This window comes from Schistocerca nitens, chromosome 2 (genome assembly GCF_023898315.1).
Source record: "Schistocerca nitens isolate TAMUIC-IGC-003100 chromosome 2, iqSchNite1.1, whole genome shotgun sequence".
NCBI classification, from domain to species: domain Eukaryota; kingdom Metazoa; phylum Arthropoda; class Insecta; order Orthoptera; family Acrididae; genus Schistocerca; species Schistocerca nitens.
In genome coordinates, this window is record NC_064615.1 from 484244908 (window position 1) to 484258640 (window position 13733).

General features: G+C 35.5%; 2 protein-coding genes across 5 annotated transcripts in view; both read left to right on the top strand.

Moving 5' to 3' along the window:
• Positions 1 to 13387, top strand: part of LOC126236419 (tRNA pseudouridine(38/39) synthase) — a 39692-nt gene extending 26305 nt beyond the window's left edge. For all 4 annotated transcript variants that reach the window (XM_049945720.1, XM_049945721.1, XM_049945718.1 and 1 more), the window contains 3 exons: positions 1929 to 2011; positions 6389 to 8410; positions 8445 to 13387. In XM_049945720.1, coding sequence (XP_049801677.1) covers positions 6419 to 7711 — 1293 coding nt within the window. In that variant the 5' untranslated portion in view covers positions 1929 to 2011; positions 6389 to 6418 and the 3' untranslated portion in view covers positions 7712 to 8410; positions 8445 to 13387. The remainder of the gene's footprint in view (positions 1 to 1928; positions 2012 to 6388; positions 8411 to 8444) is intronic.
• LOC126235115 (WD repeat-containing protein 5-like) lies at positions 2113 to 3999 on the top strand. Its single transcript, XM_049943849.1, has 3 exons — positions 2113 to 3127; positions 3212 to 3314; positions 3885 to 3999. The coding sequence occupies exons 1-3, from the start codon at positions 2113 to 2115 to the stop codon at positions 3997 to 3999; spliced, it is 1233 nt and encodes a 410-aa protein (XP_049799806.1).
• Positions 13388 to 13733: the final 346 nt, after the last annotated feature.

Below are 13733 nucleotides of genomic sequence, written 5' to 3' on the forward strand. Positions count from 1 at the left end.
CATATATAGATACCAGTTACATTAGTTTATGTAAAAATATTACTTTATTGTAGGCACTGGAAAGACTTAATTACTTACCAGCAACATCCTATATTTGTTTAAAAAAATAAAGGTAAATATCTGCAAGTATTGGATAATAACCAGAAAACATCATTTACCCCAAAAAGCATTAAAATAACTTTTTCTCAGAAAGCACCTCTGGAAAATGCCATAACAATTACTTCAGTGAGGCTTTGGTTGATTTATTCCCCTATCCTTTCCCAACTGTGCTTGGTTTCTGACGAGACAATAAACTCTAGCCCTGCTTCTTCTGAGACACATGTTGTATACCACCCACCTACTGCCTCCCTTGACATAGATTCATGATTATCCCGATACAAAAGTGGATGTCAGCCAGATACAGATAACTGTTCAAATTATCTATGGTTATAGCAGCTAAGATAGTTACTATTGCTTCATTCATCGGTTGGCTCCATCTGTGATTTTATTTTGCACTCTGTGTTGGTTTTGATTACTCATATCAGGTCCAAGAACCTTATCGTGTATCACATACAATACATGATCAGCTACCATCTCTTTTCATTGCTAGAACTGAGCTTAGTATTTTCCTCTTTTTTTATCACCAGTGCTGTGCACAGAAATCTGGTCTCTAGCTGTCTGCTATTGTATTGCTAAAAAGCATTGTACAGTCAGCTTGTTTGCCTTTGTCAACTTGATGTGCATCAATATTAATCATTTTTCGTTAAGAGGGCATTGTCCTCATTGTCAGCTATATGTACACATTTCATTAAGCCTGTGTAAGAATAAAGAAGAATTCTTGCTGCCTGCATACATGGATCATGCACAGTGGTAAAAAGGCTGCAGTATTTACACTGAAATCAACAAGAATTATTATATGAAGCACTGCATTCTCATTTTCCAACAGACAAAGAGGAATCTTGTTTATTTATACATAGATGAAGTATAGGTAACTATTGGTGGACACAACAGTGATGTCCTCTTAAAGGTAAATAATTTTTACTGACAAATTTTGTATCAAGCTATAACGTATGGAAGTGGCACACGTGTGGAAATAGGGATTGTGAATTAAATAACAGACTGGAATGAACTGTGACAGGATCTCAAACAGCAGGTGTAGACATACTAAGGCAGGCATAAAAACTTTGAAATACTGCATTGATAATGGCTATTTACTATTCGAAACCTAGTTCTGCTTTAATAAAGCTAGAAAGGAAACTACTACTGATTGCTGCTCTCTATCACTTCGAAAGTCATATCGTGGTTGTTGAGCGCATTCTGCTCTCCTAATGGAAGACAATCTGTTAATTAATCTAATGTTATTCGCAGATACCTGTTGCTGACTTTCATTTTAAACAATGGTAGGAGTAAAGTCAGCCTGTCGCCAAATAATTGTGTGTTTGAACAGGTGACAAGTGCGTAACAAAAATTGAAATTAACCAAGTTTTTGTACACAATAGACTAGCAAAACCCACATTCGTACACATAACACATAATTGCGTCGTCTTGATAGTGTAGCACAACTGCGTGTTTGAGCTGATGTAACCATACACCGTCAGGTGGCTTGCGGAGTATGGATGTAGATGTAGATCTCCAAGGAAAGACATTGTTTGAAAGCCTAGCAATAATTTCATTCTTCTGTATGTACCTGTGCACTGTCCATCATCTCAACTATAGGAGAGTGATTACCCCTATTCCTTCCATCATTATTATTATTATTATTATTATTATTATTATTACACCCAGGTTTTTCAAGTATCATATTCACTCTTATTTTACGGCCTCTCACCCATCACTCATTTAGAAAGAACATATTGACATGTTTTGTACAAGAGTGGACACACACACACACACACACACACACCAGGGTGCAAAGTATTTGCTAACAAAGAAACTTGTCATTGTTTCAGAATTGTTCCTGTTCCTGCAAGGCGTCAACACTACTGAGAGGGTTACGCTGTAGTTTCCTTCACAAGTGCATATAGTGGACTAGGTGTGTTGAGCAGACAGCCCCTAGTTTGATTATTATGAATTCCAGACATTACGTGATATTGATACATTTAACATAGCTGTCACTTTTTGAAAATCGTTACAATGGTACCAGTAAGCTCGGGGCAAAGTATTTCACAAACTGGAGTCAACAATACGACTACTCCAGGAACTCCTAATAATCCAACAGGAGGATCTGCTAAAACAAGTTCCGGAGTAAAACCTAACTATGCACTAAAGTTCACTCTTGCTGGTCATACAAAGGCAGTATCTGCTGTAAAATTCAGCCCAAATGGTGAATGGCTTGCAAGTTCATCTGCTGATAAACTAATCAAAATCTGGGGAGCATATGACGGAAAGTTTGAAAAGACAATTTCAGGACATAAATTGGGTATATCAGATGTATCGTGGTCTAGTGATAGCAGGTTATTAGTAAGTGCTTCTGATGATAAAACATTAAAAATTTGGGAACTGAGTTCAGGAAAGTGTTTGAAAACGCTTAAAGGTCATAGTAATTATGTTTTTTGCTGTAACTTCAATCCTCAGTCTAACCTAATTGTTTCTGGCTCATTTGATGAGAGTGTTCGCATCTGGGATGTAAGAACTGGAAAGTGTTTAAAGACATTGCCTGCTCATTCAGATCCAGTGAGTGCTGTTCATTTTAACAGAGATGGTTCCCTAATTGTGTCCAGCAGCTATGATGGCCTCTGCAGAATATGGGATACTGCATCAGGTCAGTGCCTGAAAACACTGATAGATGATGACAATCCTCCAGTGTCATTTGTTAAATTTTCTCCAAATGGCAAATACATCCTTGCAGCTACATTGGATAACACATTGAAGCTTTGGGACTATAGCAAAGGAAAATGTTTGAAAACATACACAGGACATCGTAATGAAAAATATTGTATATTTGCTAATTTTTCTGTAACTGGTGGTAAATGGATTGTTTCTGGTTCAGAGGACAATATGGTGTACATTTGGAATCTCCAGACAAAGGAAATAGTGCAGAAGCTACAAGGACATACAGATGTAGTGCTTTGCACAACATGTCATCCAACAGAAAATATTATTGCTTCAGCAGCACTAGAAAATGACAAGACAATTAAATTATGGAAAAGTGATATTTAAGTTGTTTTACTTCCTATTATTGAGATAATGATTGTAATTGTTCGTGGTGATTATTAATTGTACTGACAATCAGCTCAAGTCATTGACTGTGCATTCAGTATTAGTTTCAGTCATTTGTTTTATATTAAATGTAATCAGTGCCTAAGATTTGCTGGACAAACAATAATATTTATAGAGTAAATGGCCTTTGTAAGAAGAATTTTTTGAAGTTTCAGTAATTCTCAAACATCTGACAACTGTGGTATAGGGATCCTTCGTATGTATAGAGAATCAAGTTACATTTAACCTGTATATAAGTTACTCTTCAACCGAAAAGTTACAATTCTACAGTACTTTCTTTGTTTCATTGTATATTATTTAATGTAAAACTTAAAAATCAATAATAATATTGAAATAGCACTTTATTTCATTGTCCATTATTTTTGGACTCATTCTAAATCACCACACAACAATACATTGAAAAATTATTTCAAAATTAATTTAGTCTGTGGAAAACAATTATGTTGTGATGGTTTGTCCTCTATTTATTCCAGCAGTTCCAAATAATTTGGCAATAGTAGTTCTGCTGATATGATCATGTAATATCTTATGTATTTTTAAATGTAAGAAAAATGGCTGATGGAATTTAAGAGTGCGCAGTTATATTGCAGTGACTGATGATGATTACTGGATTTTAAATTGCCCTATACAAAATTTTTACTGTAAGACTGTGGTATGTTATATTTTTAATTAACTGCATTTTGTAGCCATAATGCTGACTTTGTTCGCAAGAATGTTTTGATTGTATGTACTGTCATGAAAGAAAGTAAATCAAAGATGGAATGTAGTGTTAATGACTTATCAGATACTGATAATGGATGATTATCATTAATAAAAATTTGTTAGCCTTATGCCTTCACAAGTGAAGGAGAACAATGTTAATGAAATATTTGTGAGATAGTTTGTGTTACTGAGAGGCACAATACATGTAACTGCAAGTTTGTTAGCTTTGTGTACATCTCTCTCTACATGTGAGACATTCTGGTTCCAAATCTCTAAGGAGTCATAGTAATAAGTTACTGTTGATGATAGAAGTTTGAATTTCTGGAGTTCCTTAGATATGGCTGTAATGTAGTGCAGTTGGCAGTCAGACATGTTACACAGCGAAACAGTAATTTGAAACTAAATGTGTGACTCTTAGAGAAAAGTTTTTCTGATAACTTGGTTATTTGCTTGCCAGAAATTTAGACAGTGAAATAGTGTCCAATAATATGGAAAGTTAATGAAATGTAAATAATTAAATGGAACTATGTGGAATAAACATTGTCGGTACAGTAAACCCCAATCTTCTTTTCCCTTTAGAGTAAAATGTAAATCTACACTAGCGATGTAAGAGACTAGTTTGATGTTTTTAGTAAACTGCAGTGCATTGAATGAAAACAAACTGCTTAATGCTGCTGTCTGCTCACCATGTCAGCAGTAGTGTAATCAGTAACACAGAATTGCATCAGCATAATTACAGCTTTAATTTACAGTGTCTGTGGTTATGTTTCTTGGTTGGTCACTCAGTTAAACAAGATTATTCTTTGGCTTGTAAATATATATACTGGAGCTGAGAAAGATATATGCTATTAGTAAGACTTGCATTGATATGAGGTATGATTTTCAAAAGAAAACCAGTTTAATGTTGAATAAGAAGTTGAGTATAGCATTTTTCATGAAGCAGGTGAGGAAGAGCAATATCGTATTAATAGCACGCATAAGGTAGTCAAGACCTTGGTTTCAGCATTGGACTGTGCTCAGAACTGATAACATTTAATCTGAAGACACTGTAATGTTTTTTAAAAACGTATTGACTTCTTTTAGTATTGAGTAGGGTACATAGATTAGATCTTGCATATATAATATTGAATGGTGGTAAAATAATTGGGAAGAAAAATAAAAATTTACTATTTAAAATATAGTATGTATAGGAAAAGCAGTAACATCAACTAAAGTACCCCATTGTTTAAGTCACTTACTCATACTCAGGACTAGTATTTAAATCCTTGTTTAACTGTCCAGATTTAGGTTTCCTGTGGTACCCTTAAATCACTTAACGCAATTGACGGGTTGTTCCTTTGAAAATACCAAAGCCAATCCACTTTATATCTCTGCTATCCTGCTTGTGCACTCCCATAATGACCATGTCATTGATGGATTGTTAAACTCTTTATTTTCCTTCCTTTGTTATCCAAATATCTGCCGGAAGAAGTCGATAAAGTTAAACAGAGATCTGATATTTTAATCTGATCAGCATTCAAAATGGTGAAATCATAATTCACTTTAGATTCAAATGAAAGAAATGAATGTCTAGTTGGTGGTAATCAGACAGAAAGTGGTGAATATAAAAGGAAAAATTCGTTATGAAGTCTCAGATGAATGAAAAGGTCTTTGGGAGAGAACCTACGCTTTCTTCTGCCTCTTTGAATTTCATTGAAGCTAGGAAAAAAATTATATCCAATATCAGGGATGATATCTGTGTTACAGTTTAGTGGAAACAGTTTCCATTACTCTGAAGAGTTGCACATTATCAATGACTACAAAGGCCTGGCTTTGAACTTAACTTTATTGTTTTATATCATCGAATCTGGATTTTTGAACCCGTGCAGATGGACAAGTGCTTTTTCGATACTACTGGTGTATCTGTTTCACTGTGTCACTTTTGAATTAGTAAATATGAAATGTGTGTGTGACTCCCTGTGTCTGTCCAAATCACAAGGCACCTTAACACTGAGCTGATTACATACTCATGTGCACTGTTACCATTTGGTGCATTTGATTAGGGGATTGAGATGCTGTAAGTTGTACTATGTTTTCATTGCACTGAATACAATTTTCTTTTTTTACCAGGCAATTTATGTACCCCCCCCCCCCCTCTCCCAGTTATCTACTTTGCTGCCTGTTGAGTTTGAAAGCTGTTTGTTATAAGCTGCTCAAAAATTATCATGATACCATGAATATGTTCCTCATTGCTTACTCACTCCCCCCTCCTCCCCCTTGCCCCAAAAATCTTTTCCTTAAACCATTAAGCCACCATTTCTTCTTGCATTGTCTTTAGACTGCAAGTAAGTGCAAAAACAAAGAATTAATGTAGTAACCAGAATATGTGCAAGAAAGCACCGTATTCCTTCCTAATTCATTAAAGAGAATGTTAATATTCCATACAGATTTGATTCTCGAAATTGTAAAGAAGGTGTAATTAATTTTCATATTTCAATATTTCTTTCAGAATCAAATCATCTGAAAATAAAGGTGCAAAATGGCCCAAAGTCCTGCCCGAAAACAGAAGAGAAAAACATATACAAAAGAAGAACTTCAGGAGTTGTCAAAAGAAGAACTGATCTCAAGAGTTCTGCAGTTGGAAGCCTATAACACACAATTAAAGTGTTCACTAACTAAACGACTGAGTGAAGTGGAGAACACAGTCAGTATTGAAGAAACAAAGCGCAAACGAGCTTTTGATTTTTCAAATTGCATTAAGAGGCATATTATGTTGAAAGTATTGTATCTTGGATGGAATTATCAGGGTCTAGCAACACAGGAGGACAGCACTAAAACGATTGAACATGAGCTGTTTGCAGCTCTGTACAAAACTTGCCTTGTTGAAAGCAGGGAGACTGCCAATTATCATCGATGTGGTCGTACAGATAAGGGTGTAAGTGCTTTCTGTCAGGCATTCACATTAGATGTTAGAAGCAACTTGACTGAAGAGGAAGTACACTCAGGAAGCACTAACTCAGAACTACCGTATCCAAAGCTTTTGAACCGTGTTTTGCCAAGTGACATTAGGGTTCTATCCTGGACACCTGTACCACAAGGCTTCAGTGCAAGATTTGATTGCAAATCTAGGACATACAAATATTTTTTCCCTAGAGGAAATTTAGATCTACAGAGGATTAGTGAAGCTGCATGCTATCTGGTAGGTAGCCATGATTTTCGTAATTTGTGTAAAATGGATGTAAAGAATGGAGTAATCAATTATATAAGGGAAATTCTTAGCATCGAACTGAAAGTTGTCTCTGAGGATCCTGCAAAAGTAGTATCATATGACGTGTGTGTACTAACAGTAAAAGGAAAAGGCTTTCTTTGGCACCAGATAAGATGCATTGTTGGTGTTTTGTTCTTAATTGGTCAAGGCAAGGAGGAGCCCACTGTTATAAAGGACTTACTAAATGTTGATATTAACCCACAGAAACCTCAGTATTGTCTTGCTAATGAAGTTCCACTTAATCTCTTCCATTGTGAATTTGATGAAATGGGGGAGATAGTGGACAATGATACACTAATAAGTGTGATACATGAACTCCAGAGAATTTGGACAATTCATGCTGTTAAAACAACAATGGTGCGTTCTATGTTGTGCTGCTTGCAAGAAAATATAGAGCAAAATGCAAATGAACAAAGTTCATGCCTTCTTGATGGAGTGAAACGAAAAGTTTACCAGCCGCTCTTTGAGCGGCCAAAATGTGATAGTTTGGATGAGCGCATTCAGCATTACATAAAAAAGAAGAAAATTGAGCTTCCAGAAAATGAGAGAGAAAATGCGAAGTAGTGATCAACAGTTTAGTTTGACAATTGTATATTTGAAAATAAATATTGAGATTTTTTGGTAATTGGGTAAATGTTGATGTAACACAACCAAATGAAAAAAAGTTGATCTAATGGGAAGATATTTGTTCAGCTTTTCTACGTACTTGGTTAAGCAGAGATAGGACATTACTAATGGGAAAAATAATCATTTTGTCCGTTACATGAATTTGTACCCTTTTTGCTGCCACAGTTTTGATATTATGGTATAGGAGGAAAACATTGCATCTTTTATGAATTATTTTTGTTGCAAACCCTGTAGTAAAACCTGCAAGAGTCTCTTCAACAGTTTCACATGATGACAGCTGAAAGTTGGTCCACAAAAAATATCAGTAGTACTTTAACAGTTTTCTGTTTTTATTCCTAAAATATTTAGTGAATTTTTAAATAGTATGAAGTCCTAAATGAGATGAAGATAGTTGTCTGCTTTCTTCACATTTGTGATGTATTTAAAACATTTGCTACAACATCTGGTTGTGGAAGCGTGTTACATTTTCTTTATTCATCACTAGAGCATGACTCTTGGCCTTCAGTGTGTATGGAGAAAGAAAGTCATCATTGGATTCCACTATTTCTGTCACATTATATGTGCAATGAAAAAAACAAGAAGCTACCTGTTTGCAAGACTTGGGCTCTATTTGCTGATTTGTGTGTGTGTGTGTGTGTGTGTGTGTGTGTGTGTGTGTGTGTGTGTGTAGTAAACAGCAAATGATAAATGGACTGTTTAACCAAAAATTCCACCTGTTGGTTCCACATTTGTTCCTTCTTAAACTGTATAGAGAAGAAAAGTATCCATTTCTGTGAGATTGTGACCTGCGTCATTTCCTTACTCCCGGTGGAGACTGACACATTTGACAATTGGGAACATCTGTTCTATTCAGTTTTCTTTATCCTCATCATCCACTATGCAAGTGACTCATAACTTTGGCATTCTTCCTTCTAATGCCACACCTTTAAACTACCTCTGGAAGATTACTTTACACCATTTAGTTGATTCTTGCCACTACGTTTCCCTCAACATACACCTGTAAATCTCCTTTTCATTCATACTCCCTTGTTATTGCCATCATTTGTCCAATTTTTTGTAATGATTTATTTATTGTCTGTTTGGCGTTTTCAGACATTAGCTGCCTGGACCATTTACTACTACTTTCCTTTTTATCTTTGTTGCTCCATTAATGCCTCTGTTTTGTGTTTGCCCATCCACTGTCCTGAAAACTGCACAACCTACCATTTCTACCTTGTCAAGTTTACAGATCTCGTCTGTTGCTGTTAATACATTGGAAACAGAATTCAAATACCCCAAACAGGGTAGCTGAACTCCAAATTTAGCACACTGCCTTACCACAATGAGTGCAACAAATTCGAATGATGGGCTGTGGAGTTCATATCTGGTCTGTATATTCATATATGTTATATCAGTTTGTAATGACAAACATACAAAAGCTTTTACCAAAACATTTTTTTATCCCAAGGAAAAAAGGAACTTGTACAAACTATTCTTCAACATAATTTGGCTTCTTGCTTGTTTTGAAATGCACAAACAAAGATAAACATCCTAATCAGGGCATCGCCTGAGTGTTTCATTTCAGACACATTTTGCTTCCTGCTCTTCATGACGTCAGCACACACTTTGCAGAAACTTGTTGGGTGTGAATATTTTATGGTTATTATTATTATCACTATTATTATTATTATTATTATTATTATTTAGTATGCGATTTGTTTTTCTGGAAATGTTTGCCACAGTTTGGAGAGGGTTAACTTTTTCTTTCATCCATATTTCTTGTCTTGTGACACCTGCCATGAACAGAAAAAAGTAGTTGGTTCCACCATTTGTAATGAGACTTCTTGAAGGGGTAATAACCCATCATTAGCTTTTATTCATACCTCCTACTTTACTCTCACAAGTGTGCTACCTCAAGGCTGTGCATTGCACAAGCAGTGAACCAGCAGGGGTATAAGCTTTGAGAAGAAATGGTATGAGACTTGGAACAGAGTGGTGTTACAGAAAGTGCTGTTGGGAACTGCAAATTATTAAGAATATGGGAACTGTATGGCACAATAATGCACAAACGTTTTATAAGTAGAAGTTATTGTACTGGATGTAATACAAAAATTGGAAGGAATAACTGTATCCACTTACTATGTAGTTAAGGTATTGAGTAGGAGCCAGACTTATATTAAAAAGTAAAGGTTAATTTATTTGGTCTCAGGAACAACTATGTCATTGAAATTTGTTTCTGTAATGTTAAAATACAGAGGTAGTTCAGAGATGTCTGTGCTTGTTTGCCACTCACTGGCTCAAGTATATGGTGAGGATATGTTAGATTTTGATATGTATTATAATATATAGCATTACAACGGTGGTTATTCAACAGACTAACACATTGTTATAGTGACATAATAATCTTGTGGTAAATTCTTGAATTTCAGTGTATGATATGCAAGGCCTTGCTTTAATTTTCTCACTAGCTAATGAACATAATTAAAATCTTTTTGTTTAGTGATTGGTTACACAGTATATTTCACAGTGATTAGAATAAGTTAGTGACATATTGATAGTCTCTTTGTAACTGATAAAATACCAGCTCCTTACTTGTAACTGTAATGAAAATTCCTGGATAAAAGCAACATACAAAAACATGAAGAAATGCAACCACTAAACTACAGTAATTCCTTTCCTCATGTTTCAGCTAGAGAGTAGTCTTTTTGTGGTGTATCATTATTATAATGTTCTATGCTTAAATTTGTTGAGCAAATATGTAACTCTGTGACTACACAGGCCCTTGTTGACTCATTCGTCTCTTGTTCGAGCCCTATATGCCTTTTCCATTAATCCAAGTCGAAGAACTTCAGGAATAGTTTGATCACTGGCTTTGTTAGTGGATCTTCTTTTTAAATTAATTACATTTTCAAGAACTCTTCCAATGTCATACCCGTAACTCTTTTCCAACAAATATACTCATTAAAGTTCGTAATAAATTGAAGTTGTGTGCCTGAAATGGAATTGAGTCATCAGTCTTCTGACTGATTTGATTTAGCCTGCCATGAATTCCTCTCTTGTGCCAACCTCTTCATCACAGAGTAACACTTGCAACCTATGTCCTGTATTATTTGCAGGATGTATTCCAATCTGTCTTCCTCTGCAGTTTTTGCCTTCTACAGCTGCCTCTAGTACCATGGAAGTCATTCCATGATGTCTTAACAGATGTTCTATTACCCTGTCCCTTCTCCTTGTCAGTGTTTTCCACATGTTCCTTTCCTCACCAATTCTGTGCAGAACCTCCTCTTTCCTTACTTTACCAGTCCATCTAATTGTCAACATTCGTCTGTAGCATCACATCTCAAATGCTTCGGTTCTCTTCTGTTCCTCTGTTCCCAGGGTCCAGATTTCACTACTATACAATTCTGTGCTGCTAACACACATTCTCAGAAATTTCTTCCTCAAATTAAGGCCTATGTTTGATACAAGTAGACATCTCTTGGGCAGGAATGCCCTTTTTGCCAGTGCTAATCTATTTTTGATTGCTCCATCACTGGTTATTGCCTGGGTAGTAGAAGTCCTTAACTTCATCTAATTCATGACCATCAATCCTGGTGTTAAGTTTCTCGCATTTCTCATTTCTACTCCTTCTCATTACTTTTGTCTTCCTTCAATTTAATCTCAGTCCATATTGTGTACTCATTAGACTGTTTATTCCATTCAGAAGATCCTGTAATTCTTCTTCACATTCACTCAGGATAGCAGTGTCATCAGCGAATCGTATCATTGATATTCTTCCACCTTACATTTTATTTCCACTCCTGAACCTTTCTTTTATTTCCATCATTGCTTCTTCAATGTACAGATTGAACAGTAGCAGTGAAAGACTGCATCAATGTCTTACACCCTTTTCAATCTGAGTGCTACGATCGTGGTCACCCATTCTTATTATTCTATCTTGTTCTTGTACATATTGTATATTACCCGTCTCTCCCTATAGCTTACCCCTTTTTTTCTCAGAATTTTGAACATCTTGACATATTTTACATTGTTGAACACTTTTTCCAGGTCGACAATTCAAGTGAACATGTCTTGATTTTTTTTCTTTAGTCTTGCTTCTATTATCAACCGCAACATCAGAAGTGACCCTCTGGTGCCTTTACCTTTCCTAAGCCAAACTGATCATCATCTAACACATACTCATTTTTCTTTTCCATTCTTCTGTTCATTATTCTTGTAAGCATGAGCTGTTAAGCTGATGGTGCGATAATTCTCACATTTGTTGGCTCTTGCAGTCTTCGAAATTGTGTTGTTGATATTTTTCCGAAAGTCAGATGGTATGTCGCCAGACTCGTACATTCTACATACAAATGTGAATAGTCGTGTGCCCCCAGTGATTTTAGGAATTCTGATGGAATGTTATCAGTCCCTTCTGTCTTATTTGATCTTAAGTCCTTCAAAGTTCTCATAAATTCTGATTCAAATACTGGATCCCCTCTCTCTTGTATATTGACTCCTGTTTCTTCTTCTATCACATAAGACAAGTCTTCCCCCTCATAGAGGCCTTCAAAATACTCTTCCGCCTATCCGCTCACTCCTCTGCATTTAACAGTGAAATTCCTGTTGCACTCTTAATGTTACCACCCTTGTTTTTAATTCCACCTAAGGTTGTTTTGACTTTCCTATACACTGAGTCATTCCTTCCAACGATCATTTCTTTTCCGATTTCTTAATATTTTTCATGTGGCTATTTCATCTTAGCTTTCCTGCACTTCATATTTATTTCAGTCCTCAGTGACAATATTTCTGTATTCCTGAATTTCCCAGTACATTTTTGTACTTTCTTCTTTCATCGATCAACTGAAGTATTTCTTCTGTTACCCATGGCTTCTTCACAGTGAACTTCTTTGTACCTATGTTTTTCTTTCTAACTTCTGTGAATGCCCTTTTTAGAGATGTCCATTCCTCTTCAACTGTACTGCCTGCTGGGCTATTCTTTATTGCTATATCTACAGCCTTAGAGAACTTCAAGCATATCTCATCATTCTTCAGTACTTCTGTATCCCGCTTCTTGTGTATTGATTCTTCCTGACTAATCTCTTAAACTTTCAGTCTGCTCTTCATTACTACTACTTTGTGATAGTCTATATCTGCTCCTGAATATGCTTTAAAATACAGTAGCTGATTTCGGAATCTCTGTCTGACCATGAGGTAATCTAACTGAAATCTTTCCATATCACCCAGCCTTTTCTACGTATACCTCCTCTTCTTGTGATTCTTGAACAGAGTATTCACTATTACTAGCAGGCCTTACATTACGAAAAAGACCATTTCTCTCAAAAGACAGGGTTCTATGTATGAGACATGGTCCAGTACAAAGTGTTAATCTTTCAGGAACTTTCAATATAACATATACTCTACTGGAGCATTAAAGATTAATTCTGAGACCACATCAATGTTGACACACTTATCTCAAATTCCTCAGCATACTATCCTCTAAGTACTTGTTAAATATAGAGAAGGCAGCTGTTGATACAGCAGAGTAAAGAAATCACTTTGGGCTGGATCAAGAAGCTCAGTATCTTACAGAATTTTAAAAGGTTTTGATGAAGACTGTGTAAAATGTGATATTATCATTAAAAAATACTACTTAAATCACTGTAAAGCATAACAGCATCTCCAGTAACTGAAATAATCAAAATAGTCAACTAATATTTTTAACTCAAATTGTTGTAGTAAACAGAAGGTAAAACTCTGTTTTCAAGAAAGGGTCAAGTGAAAACAAAGCAAGCTATTGTCCAATTTCTATTCTTCAAATCCTGTCAAAAATGGCTACAATCCAGTTACAAAATTTTTTGCAGAATATGGTATTATTCAAAGAATCTTACTTAGTACCGTAGAAAACTGGTTCCAGTTAAATGGGTTGAAACTGGAACTGAAAACAAAATCCCATACTGTACATATCCAAAAGAAACATTTAAATTGCTAGGAGATTAAAATA

Bases quoted from the DNA above. Each gene is read 5' to 3' on its own strand.
- LOC126235115 (XM_049943849.1), top strand. From the start codon at position 2,113: ATGGTACCAGTAAGCTCGGGGCAAAGTATTTCACAAACTGGAGTCAAC. The intron at 3,128-3,211 runs GTGATATTTAAG...ACTGACAATCAG, and splicing joins GACAATTAAATTATGGAAAA to CTCAAGTCATTGACTGTGCA. The intron at 3,315-3,884 runs GTAAATGGCCTT...TGCATTTTGTAG, and splicing joins CAAACAATAATATTTATAGA to CCATAATGCTGACTTTGTTC.